At 40.9% G+C, this 26,285-nt stretch overlaps 1 protein-coding gene across 5 annotated transcripts in view; it reads left to right on the top strand.

Moving 5' to 3' along the window:
* IGF1 (insulin like growth factor 1) overlaps positions 1–26,285 on the top strand; it is a 75,547-nt gene that overhangs the window by 42,703 nt on the left and 6,559 nt on the right. For 4 of the 5 annotated variants that reach the window (XM_080935900.1, XM_080935898.1, XM_080935902.1 and 1 more), the window contains 2 exons: positions 10,346–10,527; positions 11,876–11,927. In XM_080935900.1, coding sequence (XP_080792026.1) covers positions 10,346–10,527; positions 11,876–11,927 — 234 coding nt within the window. The remainder of the gene's footprint in view (positions 1–10,345; positions 10,528–11,875; positions 11,928–26,285) is intronic. The other variant, XM_080935899.1, reaches the window with a different exon arrangement.

Here is a 26,285-nt window from a genome sequence, read left to right as displayed (position 1 = left end):
AGAAGAGCTGTACTCCGTTGACAGACATTATGGAAATCTGGGAATTAAAACCCCCATTGAGTACCAGGATGTTAGACATTCTAATCAACAATATTAATATCCTTCCTGCCTATTGCAGAGAACCCACTTGTTACCTTCTGAAGATGAAACCTTGTAAATAATAATGATAAAGTAATAGTAAAATGATAGAAAAGTAAAATAATAGAAAAAACTCTTTTAACAGTAAAAAACCTGTTAGAGTTTTGTTTGTTTGTTTGTTTGTTTTAATTACAGGACTAGAGAGGTGCTTCAGCAGTTAGAAATACTTAATGTCCTGGCAGAGGACCAGGGTTCCACTCCAGCACCCCCAACAATGCTCACAACCAGCCATAACTCTAGTTTCAGGTGCTCCCACACTCTGTTCTGACCTCCATGGGCCCCGGGGATGTTTGTGCGTATACATTCATGCAGGTAAAGCAGTCACACACATAAAATCAAACAAATCTTTTAAAAATTCCAGGAATGTTTCACAAGCACTCTTCTTTCTACTGTGAACCCCAATGCAGTGAGAAGCGCTCCTCTTCATTAGCTTCTTGGTTAGCAGTATGTGCTTGGTTTCTTCCTACTGTCTTCAGCAAATAACTTTCTGGTTAGTTCTTTCCTATTCTTCTAATGTACACTTGAATCCTAACTCTAGTGGCCTCTGAAGTCCCCATAGATTTTCTGTCTTTGTTCCCCCCTCCTGTTTTCTGTTTTTTTTTTTTTTTTTCATTTAAAATAATAAATTATTTTTTTGCATTGTTTGGATATTTTATGTATTTACATTTCAAATGTATCCCATTTCCTGGTTCTCCCCCTCCCATCTCCTCTCCCCCTGCTTCTGTGCTCTCCCTCCCACCCACTTCCTACCTCACCACCACCTTGACATTCCCCTACACTGGGGAAATGAGCCTTCACAGGACCAAGGGCTTCTCCTATTGATGCCAGACAATACCATCCTCTGCTACATATGTGTCTGGAGCCATGGGTCCCTTAATGGAGCATTGGAACTTGACCTTTTCTTCATTTTTTGGCTATTAAGCCTAACACTGGTCTTAACTGTCCTTAAATTGAGTTGGTGAAACTTGCTTGTATCTAAAACTAATCAGAGAAGAAACTTTGGAACCCCGTATCAGAGTTCACTTCGCTGCTGTTACCTTCTTACTTCAGAACACATTCGGGGACCATATGTAAACATCATCTATCCACAAAGTGGGACGCATAGCTCACCTAACACTGTGAAGAGTCAGGGCTTCAGTGAGGATGACTGATCTTACCCCGAGTTTATTTTGCTCAGGTGAATCTCTGAGTATCTGGGTGACATGGGAGTCTCCGAGAAGGCTGTTAAGACTGAGGTCCAGTGTCATTCTCAATCTATCACAATGCCACCTTTCTCTCTCCTGACTGTGTATGGGCTCAGCACTGGGGGCTATAGAAACACTGTCTGGGGTCTTCCAGTCAGAGAACAGCAGTGCTGATACACCAGCATGAAAGGACTGTCCCACACCACCCAGTTGGCATCTCAGTACACATCAGGAAGTTGTTTATGATGTGTAACACCCAAACTGTCTCCTCCTGCCCACCCTCCTCCTTTCCTCTCCGTGTATGTGCTTCAATCTGTCATTGACTCTGGCTGCCTTTTCCTCTGCCATAGTGCCAAGAGCTGTTTCTGCTGCTGCAAAGGCTGTCTTCCAACAGTTTCCTCTCGGTGCAAGCCTGGATGGCCGTCTTTCAGGGCCTCCACCTCTCAAGGCTCTCTCTTCAGACATGCCAGACTTCTTTGGCAGCTGTCACCCCTGTACCTGCCTTACTGACCCTGTCTCAACTGCCCCTGGGAAATGCCCAGATGTGCTCCACGAAAAACAAACAAACAAACACAAGAACCCCCACCTCACCCCCCAAAAGACAAAACCCTAAGTAAAGGAGATTGATAGACAACAGGACCCCTGAGAACCCAGGGCAGGTGCCAAGTTGCAAAGAAATAAAGAAACAATAGACTCTTGAGTGGAACTAAAAATAATGAGTGTGTTTTAACGTCCCCCTACCCCACTCCTGCATCTGATTCATCTCTGCGGCACCAGAAAAAGAGGTAGTGCCTTCTAATCATGAATGCCTTGTGTTTTGACTACAAGGCTTCTATCACAGCTACAAGGAACCAACAATAACAGTGTATGTGAAGGAGGTAATACTGATGGAAAAGCTATGCTCTCCAGATTGGAGCCAGACTCTCTGACAACCTTTGTCTCAGTGCAAGAGGAAGGAGGAGGAGGCTGGGGCTCAAATACGTGGCCCCTCAGCTCTGTTTCTCATTCTCTCTCTTAGAGTTTCTACCTCATCCAGGCCCAAGTCCAAGACTCAGTAGTGATTAGCAGTCTGGTAATCCTGGATGTTTGGTCCCTATTCATTCCCAAAGCAGACCTGGCAGGAAGGAATCCCTAGTTTTCATTATTTCAGGAGAGCACTGGTATCTAATTCCTAACCTACCATGAACTCAGCGTGGCAGGAACTTCCTGCCTGACAGTCATTAGTGAGGAAAAATAACAAAAATGGCCTTCGCTATCGAACCAGGAAAGGAAGGCCAATTTAAGGGCAGGAAGACAAGGGACACGGGAAGGAACTGTGTTTGATTGAAAGTGTGATACTAACCTCTCTGACCCTGTGTCCAGCCCACACCCAGCTCATGCCTTGCAAGTCGTTTTGATGTAAACTGGATATGGAAGTGCAATAGCTTTAACTAGTAGATTATTTGAGAGAAACCAAAGGCAGCAATAGGCAAAGGTGAACATATCTGGAATCATGCTATTAGATCTGACTCAAGAATCCAACCAAGTCAGGGTGGTTTACACAACATAAACCGTAGCTATACTCTCAAGAGAATGGTTATTATTTACCTAACTGCAGTCTTGTCTATTGTGAAAACCTGTTCCAAACAGACACTCCTTTGGGGAGGGGGAGAAGGGGTGCGTTGTAAACAGGGTGTGGGGAAGATAATCTTTGCCCTAATCACTATGTTAATCAGCATGACCCAATAATAAAGATAGACTATATGTATGTAGTTCACTTCATCCCAGGCATTAGGCAGAGAGCTACTTAATACTCTCAGAATTTCTAGGAGATGGTTCTGGTATAGCAAGTTTACTGATGAAGATCAGAGTCTTAGATTTGGCCATGCAGTTGAGTAAGAGGCAGCATCTAAATGGTCTGACTCCATACCCTGGGCTTTAACCTGTCTTCCCCCTGCCTCCATCACTGGTGTGACAGGCATTACTGAAAGAGCCCAGATTCAGTCATGTGTTACGAATGGAAGAAATACTAGTTTAATGGTAGCTAACTCCCATCAAGAGCTCCATTGAAATAGTTCCAACAGAAAAATGACCTCTTGGTATTTGATTACCTTTCACCTTAGACATTGATAAACCAAACTGTTCCCTTAGGACAACAGTTCTGTGCAGTAAAGCACTTCTCTTGCCAAAGTATAATTGTGTTGGCTCTATCTATCTCCTTCAGACCTTGGAATAAGCCCCAAACTAGTAAATTCTGCTGTCCTGGCAAGATGTTAATCCTCCAGGGCATTGTATCGAGCAAAAGTAATACACCACATTGCTTCCCACTCTGTCAGCCCATTTCTCTAAAGAGTCTTAAAGCAGTAATGTTTCTGCTTTGAATCTCAGTTGTTCTTGCCCCCAAGTATTGTACCTTAACTCTCTGACCTTTGAGACAAAGGGTACACAATCAGAGAGAGAGAGAGAGAGATTTAAGAAATATATTCCTGATGCTTTATTTCACCTGTTTTAGAGCCAGAGATACATAAACATTGACATGATTAGGTAACAAGGAGACTTTGGTCTTTGGCATTATAGGGATTTAGTAGATGGGAGAAGGTTGCTGAGCGGTGGGGTGGAGTGGGTAATAGAGGGTCATGATTCCTAGAAAAGATGACCTCATCCAACTGAGAAGTAATGGAACTAGCAAAAACTGCCCATTAAAAATTAACATAGGTCAAAAGTGAAATCGATGCCTAAATGTGATAGGTTGTCGGGACTGTTTCTGACACATAGTTCACAGAAAAGAGAACAGTTTCTCAGTGTACACTTTTACAGATGCCAAAGGTCAAGCTTCAGAAAGATCCTTCCACAGACATGCAGGACTGAACATAGGAATTCAGAGCAGGCTCAACCAGACATTATTTGTAAAATGCAGGTTTTAAACCTTCAAATAATCCTAATTTGAAAAACTTTAATATTGCTTATGATTTACTTTGTTCTCTAATATGGGTGAGTATCTAAGTACAAACCCGCTTTATCATAAATAGCTAATGATAGGTTCAGAAATAAATTCTTTCTTCTACATTTTTAAGCATACAGCCATGCATACCTTATTAATTTTTTAAAATTAAATAACACTTCTAAAAAGTTTTTAAAGGATAAAATATTGACTCTCAAAGACATTAAGTGTAAGTACTATGGTACAGGAAATATTCAAGCATGCAGTGTTTTACCATAGTTTTCCTTATATTAAGAATTATGAAATATGTCAGTTTTCCAAATAAAGCTGTCAGAGGAAGAAAGGTTGGAAAGCAACTTCCATTTATGTGAATGAAAATTAAAATATTTCCAGGAGTTGTAGCTTAAATCTACAGTCCCAGGACTCAGAGGGTCAGAGCTCTTGTGTTCAAGGTTAAGGGCAGTCTGAGCTATGTCACAAAACCCTGTCTCCAAGAAACAAAAGGAGGAAGGATGGAAAGGAAAGAGGGAGGCCAGGAGGAAGGAAGGGACTGGGGGGGGGAGGAAGGGAGGGGTGGATGAAGGAAGAACATTAAAATGCTAAAATTTAGGCTAGGGGATTAGGTCAGTGGTACATTGTGTGATTAGTATGTATCCAGTTCACAGGACAATAAAAGAAATTTTACTGGACAGCTGTAAGATTGCTTCTTATATAATTTTCAGAACTTTCCTACTAATACGTTATGCAAACACATGTCAGCTAAACTCGTTTCCATTACATTAGGTTCCCATAGACCAGTACTGACTTAAGAAGAGTTAGTCTGTATTGTCAGTGAATCTAGATATTGGCAAAATTAATAATAAAAATAATAACTTATATAAGAAAATAAAGGTCCTGGCTCCTACAGATCCTAACAGTGATATTTGGTTGTGTAATCATTCTTCAGCTAATAAAAGTTAAGGTCAGATTGTATATTATCTAACAATATCATTTATATTTTCTAACAGATACATCACTGAGAAATTTCTAGAAATAGTCCCCAAACCCCAACTTGAATTTTCTTCCCTCTTCAGCTTGTTTTTAATTTTAAAAATTAAATTTAATTTCAAAAAAGAAAGACTCCACTTTGGTACCTCTTCCTAATAATGGTTTTAGAGAATTGTTATATTTGTTATAACTCAGAAAGGGATAATTACATATCTTCTAAACTAGGTATGTTCCTAATTTGAAAATGTTTGCATTTATCATTTTTTTAAATGTTGATGTACCAAATCAGTATTTTTCTCCTTCTAAGGACAGTTAAAAACAAAATGCTTTCTCAATAACCAGAAGGGGAAATTTCACAGAGAATCAAGGTAAAGTATTGTGTCTCAAGTACATTTCCAGAAACTGATGAGAAACACAGATGTGTGTAGGGTAGTAGACACAGTTTTACTCCTGATTAATGTCCACAACTCTGCTCTTAGAAACGATGGTCCCGGTTAAATCTCAGAAGTACATAATTCTCCTCAGAGAAGGAGGGGAGTGAGTTGCTTGTATCTCTGACAAAATGTGATACTCAGCTGATTGGTGTGGTTTTGATGATACCACAGTTCTGCCTAAAAGCCTTGTAACTAGCAAGTTTACCCTGAAGATTCCTGAATTACTCCACTGACTATGCATTATTTAAAGGGAAGTGCTACTATTAGAGAGGCCATATGTTTAACCATTGGAAGTCTCTTTGTTGGCCCAAGTTATGACTAAAACATTATGTCTATTCATAGTGCATTCAAAAATCTAAGTTAAGTGGTAGCCAGCTTGTCTGGAAAGCAGCCTTTGACCTACATGCTAAACAACTTCTGAACCAAAACTACTGACAAAACAAATATATTATTATACATTTCCCTTATTTCCCTTTGTTTATTTTTTTATTCACTTTACATCCTGGTCATGGTCCCCTTCCCTCCTCTCCTCAAGTCCCACTCTTACAAGCCCTTCTCTCCACTGCCCCTTGCCCTTCTCCTTAGAGAAGGGGACATCCCGCTTGGGGACCTGCCCACCCTGGGAAATCAAGTTGCAACAGGACTAAGTGTGGCCTCTCCCACTGAGGCCTGATCATGCAACTTAACTAGGGGAAGGGACTCAAAGGCAGGCAACAGAGTCGAAGACACCCCTGCTCCAATTGTTTGAGGACCCAGAGGCACAATCTGCTGCTATACGTTTCCAATGTTAAGTCTTTGTCAGCAAACATCTGTGAGTGTTACCCAGCGAAACTGTTAAGTCTATAGACAAGGTTAGAGCATCCTCAGATTGTGTCTCATTGTTGAAGTTACCATCCCAGTCACCTGTCTTCTACTGTCGCATTGGCTAAAGATAGTAAGTGATTTGGGATGCTCCAGAGAACTGAAATGATAATCAATTTCCATCTTCTAAGTTTAAACATATTTAAAGTTCTTGAAGACAACATGTCTCCCAAATAGGCTGAATGTGTAGCCAAGATTTTCTATACAAACTCTGGCATAGAAAAGACCATGGAAGCTGTCTACTTTCCAATACAGGATTCTGCTCCTTCAGCCACCCACAGGTCTTTGTACTGCCTTTACTTAACTGCTCTCTGCAGAGGAGACTTCCTTATATTTCTTTACCTTATTTTTTGGGCAACAAAATGTTTAAAATCTTTCACACTAAGACAATTTTATTTTCTGTTTTCCCGATCATTCTGGTTGAACCAATCAGAAGAAAATATGCAACAGGAGATTTTAAATGCAATGATGTAACAGTTCATTGCAAAAATCAGCAAATGACTAAATTTTTCTGTAATTCAGATGTCATTGAGATACTTACTCATCTGTATCAAAAATGTGCTGGGGAGATTTTCTTGATTACCCAGCTAATAAACTGTATTACACTAGTCTTTCTATTTTAGACCACAACAGTAAATACTTTTATTAGGGTTCTTAAAAAAAAAAAAGACTTATAGCAGGTTGTTGAGAAAAACCTCAGACTTTGACCCACAACAGTGGTTCCTCCATTACTGAGAGGTGGCTGTTAAAAACCAAACCTACAGGAGACTTTAAAGGATGGATTAAGCTTTAAGCAGCAATAGGTAAATATTTGCTATATTCATAAATGTTGAATAAAGTACAAGTCCATTGTAGTCATTATGAATTGTCAAAGACAAGTATCCCTTTAGAATTGTGGTAGCTAGAATGAATATAACTAGTTGTCATAGTCATGGGAAAATCCACACATGTATATTACTACTCCAATAGCGTGTTTTAAAAAAAGATTCAGATGTGAGAGAAGATGAAACTTCTTAATCGAACATTTTATAAAAGTTTTTAAACTTTCTGCTTAAACTCCATCAGTCTGTGGCCTGGAAAGGACAGAAGGAATTACACCGACCCTGAGCTCTGCTGAGGGTCACAGCAAACACTGCACTAAGCATGCGGGCTGTTCTTCGCTGTGGTGATGATTACTGTCCATTTCACCTTCTGACATGGTCTCATGGCTATTGAGAGTCACCAGGAAGGCTCATGTAATGCAAGGAAATGTTTTTGATTATCCTAAGATAATGGCTGGTGTCTCCATTTTGGAGCAAGCAAAGCTCACAGAAGTAAGGTTAAATGAGAAGCGCTTGAAATGAAAGTCCTAAATAGGTCCTAGAACCCCCACCCATCCACCCATCTCTCTCCATTTCTAATCCATAAGCCTGGGTTGTGAAACAGTTGTATGTGAACTGGCCAAGTCTGGAAGTTTTGGGAAGAACACCTACAACCGTAACCCCAAACATCAAATAACTATTCCATAATCAACAACTGATTGGTTAAGAAAACAGTTTCTTAAGAAATCGGGCCCTTTAAGAAATGAGTACTATAAACAAAGGACAGTCATCACATGAAGGTTACTGTTGTGATAGGTGTAGCAGAAGAGATAGGCTTCTCTCCTTTGCCACGACCTCCAAAGAGAACCCAAATGGATCTTCTAGTCTTAATTTTTAGCCAGTTAGAAAACTATGCAGAAGTCCTTCGTGGATTACGAGAGCCATGTGCATCCATTTATGTCTTTCCTCTAATTTATAGTCCCAGGAAAAGATTATTAAAGAAAAAAGGGCAGGAAAAGAAAAAACATTGTTTACATTGCCCAGGGGACTAGCCAGTTTGAACTTGCCAGGGCCTGGCTGGCAAACAAAAGCCCCGAGTCCAATTCTATGTAAGTCTTTCTTCCAATGGCCAGTAAAAGTGTTGCTGAGACTCCTTTGGGACCAGCTGCCTGGTCCCTCCCAAAGCCCACAATCATGAGGAGCCCACAGGGTGGGTCAGCTCTGAGGGGTGGGGGAGAGGGAGAGGATTCTTCTCAGTGAGACCACAAATGAACTCTTAGTAAGTTACTACCTCCAGCTGCCCTGAAAATAAACCTCCGTTGTGTGAGGAACCAGCAACAAGGCTCCTGTGCCAAGCATCAGGAAAACATTTGGGTTCTTAGAAGACTCCATGAACAGTTGGCCTCTCCAGCAATGAGGCAGCCAAGCGAGTGTGAACACGGGCTATTGCTGTGGTCCTAGTCTCCCCAGTGAGGAAGTTGAAAATCTAGATGAAGACTTTGATTTTCAGATCCGAATTCTTAAGTATCTATGTTATTAGATGTCTTCATTTAATGCCATGCCTTCTTGGGTTGGGAATTAAGACTAAGCATTTATCAGGTTGTTAATTGAACTCTTGTGGTACATGACTCCTTCTTAAAAGCCTACATGTCATCCCACCTCCCAAAAGATGTGAAATAGATGAGAACAGACCAAACTTTTATGCCCCTATGCTAAGACAACACAGCTTCACATTTTGTGTGAATCAAATCAAATATTATTCATACAGAACTGCATCAAATCCAGTAAAAGTGTGGTCAAAATGAAGATCAAATCTACTAGGCCAATGAAAATGTCTAATTGATGTGCAAATATAAAAGTAGGTTTGATATCTGGGTTTCACTGCCATATAGCTTCACTTGTCTTACTCCAACAGTTTCTTCTGTCGGAAACAGAAACGGTTGCTCCAGGCTTTCTGGGGCAACTGGGTAAGCCCCTTCCCCACTAATATTTTAATCAGTTCTGAATTTCCAGACTTCTGCCAATGGCCAAGAGCAAGCATGGGTGTTTTGTAGATCATTTAAGACCTTGGGAAAGATCCTTAGGAAAAACAAATATGTAGTTAAGATCTTTTCTGTAGCAGGTAATATACATTACTTTATTTAATACATCATGTCATTCTATCCTCAGTTCTGACAAGAAATATGTCATTACCTATCATACAATTAGACTGAGACCTACAGAGGTTACTCTGAATTTCTGGGGTTATTCATCAGTATTTTCTGGGCTCCGCAATGTCCTTGGGCTTAACAGAAGGTAGATCATAGTTTGAATCCCAACTCCACTGATTACTTCAAACCCTGAGTCTCAGTTTCCCCATCAATAAAAGATATATGTTTGACTTCAAACTTTACTTATGAGCAATTTAATTTACAAGAGAAATAGTTGATAAGAGAGCAGCTGAGCTGTCCTATGCATAAACTTGTAGGCATCTACTAAACTGATTGAGAAGATGTAGTTTCCCAGCCCCATGCATCAAAGAGTGCTCTTGCTCACTTCAGCTGATTATTAAACAGTATGAATGCATTCCAAAATGGCATACTGCACCCTCCTAATATTGAAATACCTTGTCAATTTAACAATAAAACAATATGTTTACAACATTTTTAAGAAACTTGAGCTGTGATTTTGTTTTAACTAGAACTGTTAAAAGAATCTTAACTAAGACAAAAAAAAAAAAGAAGGGTGATAGGACCAGACACAGGATCCTGGAATATATGCTGAAAACACAGGGAGACCTATTACAAATAAAGTGCACAGCAAATAAAGTCTTACTCATGAGTATGCTAGAACTCAGGAACATGCGGGAATCTAGAAGAACGTACTGGGTCAAGCACATTGGAGATACTTCCAGAAAGGGATAAGGGAGACCATGTTGGAGAAGTATGTAGACTTGATGTGGAGAGAAGAAAGGTGTCTTGGGCTGGATGAATGTCTGTGAACATAGGCAGTTCTAACACCAGGCCACTCTGATTTGTGCAGACAAGCCCACAGGCTATGGTTCCAGCATTCGAAGAGCACCCCAGACAGGCATTGTGGATGAGTGTTGCTTCCGGAGCTGTGATCTGAGGAGGCTGGAGATGTACTGTGCTCCGCTGAAGTCTACAAAATCAGCCCGCTCTATCCGTGCCCAGCGCCACACTGACATGCCCAAGACTCAGAAGGTAAGCGTGTGTGGGTGAAATGCAATCATTCTTGAGTGCTCTGTTATATGTGGTGCCGGGGAAAGGGAGGCAAATGGAAATTCTGTCCTCTGTCTCCTAGGTGACAGGCCAAAGAGTTCCAATCTTAGCAGTACGATGGCTTATGGGTCCACCTTTCCAATCACTCTCTGAATTATCTTTTCCACTTTTTCTGGACAATCTGGTACTTGGAAGATGGTGGAAAGCCTGGACTAGACTGTGAAAACTCAAGTTGCCCAATGAGGCCAATTAGCCAAATAGGATATCAAGTCTTAGCTATCAATAAGATTGTGATAATGACAGAATGTACTGCTTACATGGTGTCAGAATGTGGTAAGTTGATATACTTTCAGACCTAGACCATGCACAAGTAGAATGCTTGTGCCAGGTGACTGTCAGACAAGGAGTAACATTTATCATAATTGTATCTAATAGCAAAATTTGCAAGTCCTGGAATTCTCCAATGGTCCAAACACAGACTCATTACTGGAACCTATTTGAAATTCACAGCAGCTATTATAAATTAAAGAAAAATATACTGAAAACGGACATACTGTTTAGCTGTACTTTGATGTTTCTAATGATCAAAACACAAGGCATCCTTTGTCTGAGCATATACTATAAAGCAACTTCAGGAAGATGGTCTGTGCCATCAGAAACATAAAACATCTGACACATATTGGCCACTTGATACACTTGTGAATGAATAATTGAACAGATACGTTAGAGTCTAAGTAGAATCATAGTCCTTAAATAGAAATAAAGAGAATATAAAATAGAAAGAAAAAGAGAAAGGAAGGAAGATAAAGAAGTAAAAGCTGTCTCTTAGGTGTTTTGAGACATTTTTTTTAAAGTAAATACGTAGATTCTATCATTTAAACAACACTAACATGGTGCAGAAAGCATAAGATAAGAGACTCAGACATTCACACTGACACCTTTGCTGCTTCCTGATCATATGCCAAAGTCAAGGCTGTAAGAGGACCACGGGGTCTTAGTAGAGACATCACCCCAGTGAGTCACCTCAAAGGATTTGAGGGAACTGTTTAGGGCTCGATGTAGACAGAACACAGGGGCACAGAGTCAGAGAGGATATCAGTGTGTACATTAGGAGAAAAGGAATGTTCCTTCTTTCTAGTCGAAGTGGGTATGAGAGATGAGGTTCAGAGCCCTGGCATGTCAGCTCTGGTGTCTGAGGTGTAGACTCCTCTCCAGCAGCAAAGCTGGTCCCTGTTTCCTATGGAGCCCAGGCATTCTGGGCAGAGTCAAAGACCATCTTCAGCTCCAGAGCCACCCGTTCTCAATGCAATTATTTTTGTGATGTTTGCAGTCCCAGCCCCTATCGACAAACAAGAAAACGAAGCTGCAAAGGAGAAGGAAAGGTGAGCCAAAGACACACCCAGGAGGGGAACAGAAGGAGGGAATGGAGGCCACTCAGAAAATCAGAGGTCACAGAGAAAGGAGACTGAGCTAGAAACTGTGAACAAGCAAGTGAAGAGGGACGTGCGGGGACAGGGATGAAGGAGGAGCAGACAGCGACCCAGAAAAGCCACAGAGGAGGGGAAGCAAGGCAGTTCTCACTGAGCTAGATAATGTGATGGAAGAAGGACCTCCCCTGGGACATGGCACTTACACATGGAGAAAATGGCACAGGGAAGTGTAACATCTCAGAATGTGACAAGTGACAAGGATGGGGAGCATCAACAACAACAAAAATTAAAAATGCGCTGAGACACGCACTTCCCCTCTTAAAAAATATAAATCAGAGTAAAAGAAACTATGCAAATAAAGATCACAACTTCAGCCTGCATTCCAGATTTTATACAAATCTGTTATAGAAGAATTGCCCATGTCAATATATGTTCAGAGTTAAATATTAATCCTAAATTCGCAGCAACACTCTATTGTGTCATTTAAGTTCCCAGATTTCTGTCCTGAATTTCATCGGTGGTTCTGCTTCTTGGTCAAGTCCAGGGTATAGGCCAAAGAGCATCGAGTATTTACAAAAAGGCCTGTGGGGTAACTTTTAAAAGATCACTGAACTTTTATTTTGTACTGTGGTATCAAACACAAAGATGTATTAGTTCACCGTGGCTGCCATAAGAAAGCAGCACAGACCAAATGGCTTAACCCACAGACACACTTTTTCCCTCATAGTTCTAGAGAATGGAGGTCCTCACTCAAGGTATCAGTCCCTTGGAGGTCTCTGCCTCTGTCCTTACAATCTTCCCTCTGTAGATGTCTAGATGTTGTGTCTTCATCAGGATATCAGTGAGACTGGATTGGGATTCACCCTAATGGCCTCATTTTAATTTGATGCCCTCAATGAAGACTCTGTATCTAAGTGCACTCTTTTTTTTTTTTTTTTTTTTTTTGAGGTACTAGGACTTGGAACCTTAAACATGAATTTTGGAGTAGAGGGGTAGCAGTTATCCCATGGTGAACATATCTGATATCAAACTATATCAGTTAGTTATCCCTCTCTCCCTGTCTCACACACACACACACACACACACACACATACATACACACACACACACAGCTAAATGCTGAGATCTCAAACCCCTGAGATTCTTCATTAGAAAGCCCTTAGAACCATGCAGTTAGTAATGGTAAAGGCCTTGGAAGCCACTGGATTCTGCCTCTTTGTTTTAAAGATTGGGATACTGAGATCTGCATGTAGGTGAGATCTATACTTGGCTTCTAAGTTTTTTTTGAGGCACCAACAACTCTCAAGTGAACCAAGTACAAAGTGGGGGCACAAAATTGAATATGGAGAGTCCCTCCCTCCTGATTTAATATTTGTCTACCAGAAGAAAGGTTGTAAGTCCTATCAAGAGTGATGAATTTTCTGGAGTAGGTAATGATCAACTTACAAAAGGTAGAGTCTCAGTGTCTCAGTGACCTTTGCTGTTACTTCCCTTGATTTAATAACTGCAAGCAAGATCATCATAGAGCAGAAAACAAAACCTCAAGATTCTTTGAATTGTGAATTCCCAGACCAAGAGAGTATAGAAGACAGAAGAACACTGCCATGCTAAAGATGACACTTAGGGACTATAAAATGACCAAAATCCACAAGTGAGATGTTTCATCTATATAACCTACTTTGAAGAAAACCTGGTATAAAAAAAAAGTATTTTTTCCTTCCTGTTCCTGATATTTTTTTCTACTCCAGGATCATGTTTTCTCTGTGGCTCACTAAAACTCTTGGGTGTCCTCAATATTACAAAGGTGTTCAGAGCTCAAGATAGTATTGAAGATTCAATTAGAAGTCTGTGTCAAAAAATCCCAATGAAGTCTCCTTCTGTTACTATTGCAAAAAATATACTTAGATTATCAGGAGGGGCTGTGTTCTATTAAGTCAGCGCACTGTAGGGCCAGACTCAGGCAAAAGCTGTCACTAATGCCACCATCACCTGAGCCTTCAGACACAGACAGCTTTTGAAAAAACCACAGTTCAAAAAACAAAAGAATTCAGAATTTATGTCTTATGGAAAGAACCAGTCAACCATATCTAATTATAAACTCTATCCAAGGAAAAGTTAAAGCAATAGGACTTTCTAGTTAAAACAAAGTAGGTTTTAACCATTTTAAAGCAATCCTTAGCATGCCTACATGGCATTGCCATGTAATATGAAAACATAACCATTGCATTGTTCTTCCATCAGGCATGTTTCTTTACCTAGGATTAGTGAAGCAGACATAAAATAACTCAGAAAAGGCAAAGGAGCTTGGCTGACACCGCACATATTTGAAATTTAGCTCAACATTTAAATTGTTCAAAGACTTGATGTGACAGTTTTTGGTTGACTAAATACTTCACAGTGAATGTGTTTTTCCTAGTCAGTGTTTTCTTGAAGTCAGGAGTATAACACCTTCTTTATAATCCCCACATTTAAGCTTCTAGTGTTTCTGTTGAGGAAAACTGATAATCTTGTTTAAAACTGACTAAAATATGTAAGAATCACAATTCTGAGACAAAATTCATTGAGGACCTATGACTGTAGATGTTGAAAAGAGGCATAATATTTACAAGTTGGAGAGGGATAGTTTCATGGAGAACACAGAACTCTGCCAGACTGCCTTGGAGCTGGTCAGAGCTCTTGGTCTAGCTGTATACTCATGGGCAAACTGTCTTGCTCACCTACATCTCAGTCCCCTCATCTCTCAAATATGCCAACAACTGAATCTACACCATACTGTTGTGAGCACATAATCAAAAGTGTATATAGGCATATCTGTATTTGCACATATAAATAGATATGTATGTTTATTATAAATACATATATATTACTCAAAAGAATGCTTTTACATACTATAAGCACTATTGAACTACTCCAGAGTATTACTGTACTTCTGGAAATTGGAGCAACAGAAAAGTCTTCTAAAGTAGAAGTGTCTCATATTGCCAATAATTTCAATTCAACTTTTGGCAGTGGTTCCAGTGGTATAAATATGCTCCATCATAAAACTGAAAAGAACCTAGTACTCTAAGATTTCTCTCGACCTAGACAATACCTATTTTATTTTAAGGTCATGTATTAGTCAGGGTTTCTATTCCTGCATAAAACATCATGACCAAAAAGCAAGTTGGGAAGGGAAGTGCTTATTCAGGTTACACTTCCGCATTGCTGTTCATCACCAAAGGAAGTCAGAACAGGAACTCACACAGGGCAGGAGCATGGAGGCAGGAGCTGATGCAGAGGCCATGGAGGGATGCTGCTCACTGGCTTGCTTCTCCTGCTCATCTTGCTTGCTTTCTTATAGAACCCAGGACTACCAGCCCAGGGATGGCACCACCCATAATGGGTTGGGCCCTCCCCCCTTGATTGGTCACTAGTTGAGAAAATGCCCTGTAGCTGGAGACTTCATGGAGGCATTTACTCAACTGAAGCTCCTATCTCCTTGATAACTCCAGCTTCTGTCAAGTTGACACACAAAACCAGCCAGTACAACTGATCCCTTGTCAACTTGACACACAAACACATCACTATTAGGCCTCAGCCCTTGCTTTCCCATTCATTCCCAAGATCTAAACAACTTTAAAAAGGCCTATAGTCTTTACATATTAGAATTTCCCTCCCTTTAAAATATTTAGTATCTTTTAAAATTCAAAGTCTTTTTACAATTCAACATTTCTTAACCATGGAAAGTAAATAAAATACTTTTACTTCTAGAGGGAAAAATATCAGCACGCAGTCACAATCAAAAGCAAAATCAAACTCTATCCATCTGGGATCCACTCACCATCTTCTGGGCTCCTCGAAGGGCTTGGGTCACTTCCCCAGCTCTGCCCTTTGTAGCACACTCCTTGTCCTCTTAGGCTCCAGCTGCCTGTACTGCACTGCTGCTGCTCCTCTTGGTGATCATCTCGTGGTACTGGCATTTCTAAAACTCTGCTGTCTTCTGCAGCAACGGGACTGCACCTTCACAAATAGCCTCTCATAGGCTCTTTTCATGGTGCTAAGCCCCAACTTCTCTGTATGACCACTTAAGTCCTGGGCCTTCAACTGTCATTGAGGCTGCACCTTCACCAATGGCCTCTCCTGGCCTCTCACAGTGCCAAATATCAGCTGCTACCCCTTCATGTTTCAAAACCAGTACCACCTGGGTGACTCTTATACATAACCAACCCTGGATGCCTTTAAAACACAGATCCTCTGTGCTCTCCGTTAACACTTCCCAGAAGATTTCACCTTAGTAATGCTGGTCTCTTCTTAATCACTGCTAGTTTCTTAGCTTGAGCCAACCAGCATCACTCATTCCAGTAATGCAAAGGTTTTGCTTTAGTAGTTCTGGTATCTTGTTAATCACAACTGATTCTTTAGCCTCAGCTAACCAAAACCACAGAATCTTCACAATCCAAACAGCAATGTCCCTGATAAGAGTTTGTAAACTTCCCTCTGAAACTTCACAAGCCAGACCTTCATCATTTGCACTGTTCTCAACATTATCTTCCAAGCTTCTAAAGAATACCCCACAGAGCTCTTTACACCCAACGGCTCTTCTAGCCCAAAATTCCGAAGTCCTTCCATGGCCCTCCCCAAAACATGGTCAGGTTATTACAGGAATATCTCACTCTGTTGGCACCAATTTCTGTCTTAGTAAGGGTCTGTAATCCTGCACAAAACATCATGACCAAAAAGCAAGTTGGGGAGGAAAGGGTTTATTCAGCTTACACTTCCACATTGCTGTTCATCACCAAAGGAAGTCAGAACAGGAACTCACACAGGGCAGGAACATGGAGGCAGGAGCTGATGCAGAGGCCATGGAGGGTGATGTTTACTGGCTTACTTCCCCTGTTTTGCTCAGCTTGCTTTCTTATAGAACCTAGGACCACCAGCCTAGGGATGGCACCACCCATAATGGGCTGGGCCCTCCCCCCTTGATTGATTACTAATTAAGGAAATGCCTTATAGCTGGATCTCATGGAGGCATTTTCTCAACTGAGGCTGCTTTCTCTGTGATAAGTCCAGTTTGTGTCAAGATGACACAAAACCAGCCAGTACAGGCCACACAATGAACTTTTCAGAAAACCATCATTTTCTTTTTCTCAACCAGTTAAAATCAAATGTAATATGTGTTTTCATTCCGTGGTGCCTGTGGAAATTTTAATTGTAGCATGAATTCTAGAGCTTGCTAGTTTTAAGTCAAACTGTCAAAATAAATAGAAACGTGGGATATTTCCAGGCTCACAGAGTTTGCAGGACACTTTTATTCCTAGGGTAGCTGACCTAGTGCTTTTCATTGGCATTTAATCTTTCAATTGTCTCTTTAAAACAAGCCAACCTCATATAGCTTTGAATGTGTATTGTTAAGATATAAGGGGTGGTAAAAGAGACAAAGAAAATCTCCCAAAGAGTATCTCTTCTGCTAGCATCTCCTGCCCACCTGCCTCCAAGCAACAGTGGAAAGAAAATGAGGCTTTCTAAGGTAATATAGCTGGTAAGTGCTCAAGTCCATAAGAATCTGTAAGGTGGGCAAAAGGCTAGTCTATTTATTTGCCTGGTAGGAGAGAATCAAACTTTTTGAAATATGTAATAGATAATTTAAAGTTTACTCTTCAACCAGAATGAAGCTGACAGCCTATAATTAAAGTTGGTGCTTTGAAAGCAATGAACAAATTAACAGGTTTTGACCAAACAAAATCCCCTTGAGTAAGTTTTAGAATGTCCACTATAGACTTTACCTTAAAGGTTACCTAGGAACTGAAAGGCCAGTAATTAGTTCCCTTAATCCAAGCAAGAGAAGGCACCCTGACATTAGTTAGAGAAGATTCTTCAGGAGCCACCAAACATACAACAATGAAGTCAGTTTCTCTCCCAGGGGCCTGATTGAAATCAGAATTCTTCTAGGCAGCCCACATATTTGGGAACCCATCTCTAACAAGATTTCTCAACACCATTGGGTCTCATCCAGCAACCAAAATATATAATTTAGAAATGTCAACTTGGGTTTATTCTCCAGAAGACAGAACTGAATGTAGCAACGGCTGAAGAACAAATGTGAGGTAGGGCAGAACAGATCTGTGAATCCATACCTGATGTACAGCACCTCTAAGAAAGTTCTCAGCATAACAGGCACGCAGAAACAACTCGGTAGCCTACTGGATGAGTCACAAGAACTCTTCCCATCTTTACTAACCATTATGATTATAGTTTTAGAAAGCATAGGTCAGGAGATTTTTAAAAACAGAGGGTTGCTCATTAGAAATGATAATATTATATGTACTTGCAGCTGGTTTTAATTCTAAATACCTTTGGTAGGAATTTGGAATCTGTAATCCACTACAATAAACAGTCTTGTGAGAAGAGAGTGTGTATGTTCAAATGAACACAAGTGTGCACATATGTCTATGATGCATGTGTTTATGTAGCTTTGTTTGACCCAGTAGGGTTTGTGGGCAAATAACTTTCCGAAATCATGGGTAACTACCAGAGCACTTTCTTTCAGTGGATGTAAATTCCTTTGTAAACATCACTTGTCATCCACAAAAATCTCAAGATTCTTTTGTCTTCTGGGAAATAAAGAGAATGTTTAGGGATGGGAAGAACGAAATTGGTCTTGTTTTTGTAGCATCTTTTAGAGAACCAGGGGCTTCAATTTTCAGCTAATGTACAATCTATAGATCTCTTGTTTCTGCGGATCTCAGTAATTTCCCATAGAATGGCATTGAAACTTAAGACACTTGGTCCACAGATGATGGGTCCATGCATCCAGTCTTTGTTCCTTCCAACAACCTGTCAGAGATTGGGATTATTGTCCTTAACTCCCCTAGGCTTCTGTTTCCTCTTTCCCCTTTCCTTTAAAACATTTTAAATTATGTCTATTTATTCTGGAGGAGGCCATGGAGTATGTGTGGTGGTTGGAAAACAACTTCACACAGACGGTTCTCTCTTTCTACCATGACATTTCTGGGGATCAGACTCAGGTTGTTAGACTTAGAAGCAATTTCTTTTACATGTTAAGCCATCTCACCAGGCCCCCACATTTTCTTATCCATACGTCTCTAATGTCTTCTCCTCACTCCAGAATATCCACTTTCACCCCATAACAGTCTAAGCATGCTAGCAAATAGTCTTCTCTTTGTCAAAATGGCTCCAAAGTTCCCAGAGAAAGACCAACACATTTAAAATTTTTCTTTAAATCAAAAGTTAAACTGGCTGAATGGCCCTGACTTCCAAGCAAGAGTTCATATGCCAAAAGTTTTTACAAAATTCTGTGTAAAGTCTAGGAGCATTCACACGGGGCTTTCAGTCTGGCCAACATCAAGAGGTTAAGTAATCAAAGACCAACCAGCCCTGCCATCTGTGAAAATATGATGGGCTCTTTTCACAGCAGTAGGGAACAATGATGGCAGGACAAACAAAATTCAGATAATTAGGAGCAAGAGTGTTGCAGGTTGGGGCTTGGGAAAGATTCCTAAGCATTTGACAACTGTGCTCGTTGGAATGGGTGATGTTGATGTCATAACGAGCATGTTTAAAAGTCTATGGAGCTTTGCAAAACAAGAGAAACCAAAAGCCTGTGTATGAAGCAGTGTCTGCATGGTGTCAGGACTGTTCTGATGCCAGCATTGGTTGTTCTGGTCACTGTCTGATATCTGTTTGTCTCTGTGACTGATATTCGTATTCTTCAACAGAATAGGACACTAGGAGTCAAGGTGCTTGGAGCACAACAAAATGATTCTAAATCTTTCAAACTGGATGAACTACCCTTGTAGCCTGTTCTGTCTTGGAAAACCACTGACTGGCAGTCCCCACGTTTGCTTTTATATGTCGAGGGCTCCCATGGACATCAAACAGATGCAAATCACTTCAACCTGTCACCATGTTATTTCCTTCCTTCTAAAAGTTCAGGGGAGTCTTCCAAGCTTCCAAAGTTTTTCTTGACTCAGTGAGAAGGAAAATTCAGAATGCAGAGTTTGAATGTTCTGCTCAGATTTGTCACACACTCAAAGGAGTGGAAGCAGACAATCCTCTTTCTTACTCACCCTGTGAACTCATCAGCAATGTGTTGAACTGACACAAAAAGACATTTCAGGGCCTCAGGTCTCTCAAGACACTGGGATGGATACAAATACACACACACACACACACACACACACACACACACATTCAATGTTAGCCTAAGCCATCTGTCAGTTAGAAGAATGGCACTGAGAAAGCATGAGAAAAAAAGAACATAAAAACTGTTCCTCAAGTAAGACCTACAAACATAAGTCATATTAGCAGAATCTGCTATTGCACTTTTGAAATGTCGCATTTGAACCCTTGCAGCAATTCCAAAATCAACTACCTCAGGGAAAGATAGTATGGCTTAGGCGAATTTGTCACCACCACCACCACCACCATTCTTGTTATTTTTATCATTGTTATTATTGCTATTGAATTCATCACAAAAATACCTAAGCAATTTGTCCACAAAACCCAGTCTAAACAACCTTGAAACTGCAGGGTTTTATGACATCCTTCCAGACTGTGAAAGACAATATAAATATTTTCTGTTGCCTAGCCAAAAAAAAATTCTTCTGTTAAAAACTGGATAGTAAAAATAGCTACTAGTTATTCAACATTTACCATGTGGCACGGGCTTTAGTGAGACATTTCGTTTAATCATCATAAGCCTATGTGGGAAATGCTATCATTTTCCCTACTGTAGAGATAAGAAAATAAACTGAGAAAGACTAAATGTCTTATCAAGATCTTGCTGTCCTTTGGCCAAGTCAGGATACACACCCAAGATGGATCCCAACATGTGAATCAGGCACGCCACGATTTCTTTCCCTTCTTAGTTAACATAGGTGGTGCCACTGCCAGCAGTGTAAGTTCTGAGACAGGAGAGGGTTATGTAAAATTTTGCTTTTCGAACACAAGTGGCCATTACAATGCTTGCTATCAACCTAAACTCTACCCCATTGTTTCTGCAGAAAATTTCAATCAATATAAACAAGAAGCCACATCTGCTATTGGTGTTTGTTTCTCAAATACCCTGTTGAGGGAGTATACAGAGGTAAAAGAAATATGCCCCCCTGGTCTCAGGGAGCTTCCCTTTAAGTGGGGAGATAAACATGTTCAGAATTTACTCTAAAACATGTCAGTATTCTAACAAAGGTAAGACAACACACAAGTCAGACTAGAATGGTGTTGCTAAGAGCCAAGCTCACAGCATGGGTCTGAGCCAACTGTCTCTGCTAGCCAGCCTCCTTGCACACAGTGGTAGCCATCATCTTATGCTAAATAAGTGTATTAAAGTTAGAACAGCCAAGCAAACGGCTTGGTGACATCAGTGCTTTTATCCCCACTCTTTCAAATTATAGAAATTATAGAAGAGGTAAGAACAAATCAATACTGTCCAAAGTCATGTAACTCTTGTGACGTAGGGTATCTGCAATCAAAATGAAACATGTGAGTTCATGGCTTCTAGGATGACAAGCAAGACTTTATTAGAAGATATACCTATGTCAAAGAAAATGGGAAGTTTGGTAGTTTGGGAAAACCATCGATTCCAAGAGAAGAAGGGTAGAAATAAATTCAGGTAGGACTGTCTAAAACTAATACCAGGTGTTAAGGGCAATGTAACAACCATCAGGGGAATCTTTAAAACAATGTTGGCCACTGGAGATGTATATTTTCCAAGATTGAGTCCAGTCTTGATATTCCCACTACACTCAGACACAGCTTAGGTGAATCTGCCTAGAACAATCCAAAATGTTCAAAGGAAAAAGTCACAGGGATAGAGAGGAGGGAATAGCAATTCCCATCACATTAAAAGAGGAAGAAGGTCGTATCTAAGACAGCAGACAGATGCTAAGCAAACTAACATCGTGTATACCTGTTCCTCACTCCTAAAGAGTCACCCATACACAACAAGAGAATGGGTCTCTAAAACTGCCTTTGGTTTAAAATTCCCATCCTATTGTATAGAGTAGATCTCATCACCTTCATCTTGGCTACCAAAGGATAAAGGCCAACCAGACTGTCCTAGAATTTGAACTTGGGATTGCATGAAGTCAAAAGATGTCAACGTTGATACCAAGACATCAAAATCATACTCCACAGTGCTGTGTGTTCCCCAAGTCAATGAGAAATAAAGAACTACAGTATATCCTTTTCAACAAGTGAAGAGTTGCTGTCAGGGCCACTTGTCAATCATCCACTGTTCTTTCTTCTTCTATTTGCCATTCTGTGGAGAAGGTCAATGCTGAGTTAGTACTTTGTGCTATAAATAATCTGCTAAAATTCTGTGACAGACATTATTTCCCCAGCATTTTTAGAGGATGCTAGGCCCTTCACAGACCGTGCTCTACAATACTTAACTTGTTTGCAGTGGGTAGAAGGCGGAAACACAGTCTATTGAAACTATCAAGGCTTCCTTCCTGAAGTTTAAAAAGGGTGTCAGCTTTCTTTTATATTCTGCCCCCTGGGCAAACTCCCACCCCCCAAAATAGGCATGGTGAAAAAAAATCAGAAATAATAATATCCAAGGAGATAGCTCTTGCTAACTGGAAATGCTACATTTCCAGAACTCTATAAACAACCATGCAAATGTGGCCTAGCTGACATTGGGGTCAGGAAGGCTACCCACTCTGTTGGCTTAGAGTCCTCTACCCCTGCCCCAGGCATCAAGAAACCAGCAGAGGTAGTGCACTGCTGATGATAACATGAGCCACCGCTGTTAGAAAGAGATCTTTTAGACCCTGGGTGTGTTTTGCTTACCTCTTTGGAGCGGTAGGTAAGAGAGTAACCCACAGGTCACCCCAGAATCAGAAGGCACTTCCACAAATCTAAACCAGAAGCCCAGCTTAACTGCAAGGAATAATAAAGTTTTTTAAGTCTTCCAGTCTTTAAGATTCCTTAAAGGTTAAATGGTCATGATGCCAATGCCCATTCTGAGGAATACTACGGGATAAATGAGAACGTGTATGCAGAGAACGTGTATGACGTAACCCTTAGCACACAATGGCTGCTTCCAGCAGTGATTACTGTCTTTTGAGTCTAGCAATCACCTTAGAGGAATCTAACAGTTCCTCTGCGCCTTAGGCTCATCACTAAATCTTAGCAAGCCTCAGCCTGGAAGTAGAGAGAACACAGATAAGGTCACCTTGCCAAAATGGACAGTGAGGAGCGCCTGAGAGAATCCACTGTAAAACCTCAGCAGGTGTCAAACACCTGCTTGTGTTTATGATGTCACCTCTAGTGACATTTATCGTTAGTAAATGTCACCCTCAAAGGGTCTGTGGGTAAACTTTTCAAAGTGTGAGAGTTAAGGAAGAGAGTAAACGACCCCTGTTGCAAATTAATTCCTTCCCCAGCTCATTTCTTAATAAGCTGGTTAGCCCTTCTTTCAAAAGGGCCAGTTTCTTCTGTCAACCCCAGAGAGCTGAAAAACTGACATTTTTCTTTTTAAATAATCTTACCTTCTCTGGTGTCGACTGAAAATAATATTTACTCACTACTGCTTTCCTTTCAAAAAAATCTGTCCAGTTGCACACTAGAAGCAGTTTCAGCTGTTTTGTTTGTCTTGGACAAGCTGCTGAAGTAAAAAAAAAAAAAAAAGTTGTTGCTTGGCTGCGTGTGGAACTGTTTCATAACCGTTCAAGAAGTGCGTTGAAGGTGGGCGCCAGCTCCGAGGAAGGCTGCTCCTAGGGGCCTCCACTTGTAGCCTATTGTCTAGGGTAGCCGGCATAATTGCATTAAGACAATGAGCAAAGCAACAGATGCAGCTGAGAGCAAGTCCCTGAGTGCTTTTGTCCCTCACTATCACTGTCTGCAACAAAGAAGTCACATGTGAGAGACTGGGAAGCGAGCCAAGTGCAAACCAGACTATACAGCTGGTTTTAAATGGGTTCTCTGAGTGCCTGGGAAGCATGCTACCTAGAGCAGTGGTAGGTAAGCTTTGTCCGCTCTCCCTCCCCCCCTCCGTCGTTCTCCCTCCCTCCCTTCCTCTCTCTCTCCTTTCCTCTCCCACCCCCCTTCTGCTGGATGCTGAGACAGTCCCATGAGATCACCACTAGGAGACCCTTCTCAACCTCATCCTGCCTGCCTTCTGCTTTCCGAGAAAAAGAAAAAGAAAGACCCAGAAGATAAAGATCTGTAAGGTGACCAATCTCATCTCATCTCCCCGCTTTGCCTGCCGTACAACCCTCGTGTGTTCAAAACCTAAAGTACAGAAGATGCCCAAACGTGATCTTTGACAAATTTGTAGCTCCGTTTGAGAAACGGGATGCCACAGATCACGGGAGTTCCTTCACTCTGACCTGCTCATTCCTGAGCTGGTTTGCTGAGCTGTGCGCAGTCCTGACTCGCCTTTGTTTCTAAGCTAGTGCGCGTGTTAAATAGGAAAGAAAATATTCAAATTTACATTAGTAGACTTCTCTATGTGTTCCTTCAGGGTGCAGTTTTCTAGAATAGTGCTGTCCTCACCCATATTTCAAGCACGTGGTGAGATAATCAAGTGGGCTCAGGTTTCAAATGGTTTGGGAACTGTAATGACCCCATTCTCCCACCACAGGTCTCTTCCTTTCATTTCTCTAGGAACAAAAACAACAACAAAAAAAGATTATAAGAAGCAGAATAAGGAGCAAAGCTCACCCATAGCTTAGTGTCTAATTCTTCACCCAGCAACAGATGTGTGTTAAGTGAACTTCATTAAGAGCTGTTTGCCTTAAAGGGAAGGGCTCGGGATTTGTAATTGGCATTTCAAGGTGCTTTGCTCAAAGCCCCCTCCTACTGCCCTGCTTCTTTTACAATGACCAGGAACCTGCTGCTTTAAAGAGTATTTCTATATAACACCACATTTCTTTTGTTCTCTCAAAATGGTAATGACCATTGACTCACACAGGGACAGTTTCCTCTTATGAAGGACCCAGAGGCAGAACGCATGTTCCCGTAGTGCTGATTAACTTGTATTAGAAAGCTCTCCGTATGCCTAAGAGTCTTGGTTGGTTTGTATTGGTTCGTATTGGTTTGTCTTGTGAGTATTCATCCGTATTAGATTTTCTCGCCCTCCGAAAGTCTCTAAAGTCTCTGAGTTCCTAACAGTATTGAGACTGGGTGGCTAGGCAGTCCCTTAGGTAGGAGAGAAGTTTGGCAATTCTGAATGCCACTGTGAGAATGACTGGTCCGGACAGAAACATGTCCCAGTGATAAAAGCTACTGTGACTTATGAAGTGTCATTCTGTGCCTATAACTGTCTACTGCATCCTCCTACAGAACAGCCTTTGACTAGAGGTAAAGTACCTGCAACATCCCAAACTAGACTCAGAGCTTTAACACTCATGAAGCAGTTGAGTCTCTGCTCTCGTAGACTCAAAGAAGTTGGTGTTTGGGCCTTAGAAAGGTTACTTTCCATTTAATGTGACCATGATAAGGGGAGGGCGATAGCTCAGTCAGTGGAGAACTTATCATTAAAAGCTTGAGAACCTGAGTTCAGAATCCTCAGCACTCTATAAAGAACCGGCAGCCAGGCATTAATGCCTAGAGAGTAGGGGTGGGAACAGGCAGATGCCCTGAGCTTACTCTTCAACATTCCAGCCATGTTCAATGAAAAAAAAAAAAAAAACCTGTTTAAAGAAAGAAAATTCAGCTCCACGGGTATAGTCACATATACACCTATGTGCACACACACAACACATATACACACATACATACATAAATACAAAGTCAACATGAGAAAGAGGGGAGATGAATAATAACATGTGATGCTCTTGATGGTTATGCCTCTGGTCCAGAAAAGGGCCTTCATGAATGCCAAATCCTCGCTCTTATAACATAAATACTCTTGTTCCACTTTATGGGTGAGGAAACAGTTACCTGAGCAAGTTCATATAGTGGGAAGCAGAAAAGGGTTAAGGGGCTGAGCTCAGGTCAAACTGTTGTGATTTTTACCTGATTCCCCAATTTTCTGCTTCAAGGATGCTGCCTGTCTCCATAAGGGGTGGGGAAAAAACACAATTTAAAGTATCATTTCCTTTTTACAAAACAATAGTGTAACAAGACAACGGAGGTAACCAACAGAGGTAAAGCTTTGATGGGTTCATGGTGTTGTTGAGTTGGATTGGGTTGGGGTGGGCTAGGTGGGTTGGGTTTGGTTTTACTCACTGGGATATATGTATTTCCAGTCAGAAAGTTAGATTTCTCAGTATCTCCTTCTTGTGAGTGAATCTGGGATACAGGCAGATAGAAAGCCTAGCAAGTAATTATAATTATAAATTATAAGTTTGGTGAATTGTTGAC

The sequence above is a fragment of the Micromys minutus genome (genome assembly GCF_963924665.1).
Source record: "Micromys minutus genome assembly, chromosome: 22".
In the NCBI taxonomy this organism is placed as follows: Eukaryota; Metazoa; Chordata; class Mammalia; order Rodentia; family Muridae; genus Micromys; species Micromys minutus.
This window is presented reverse-complemented; position numbering and strand designations above follow the sequence as displayed.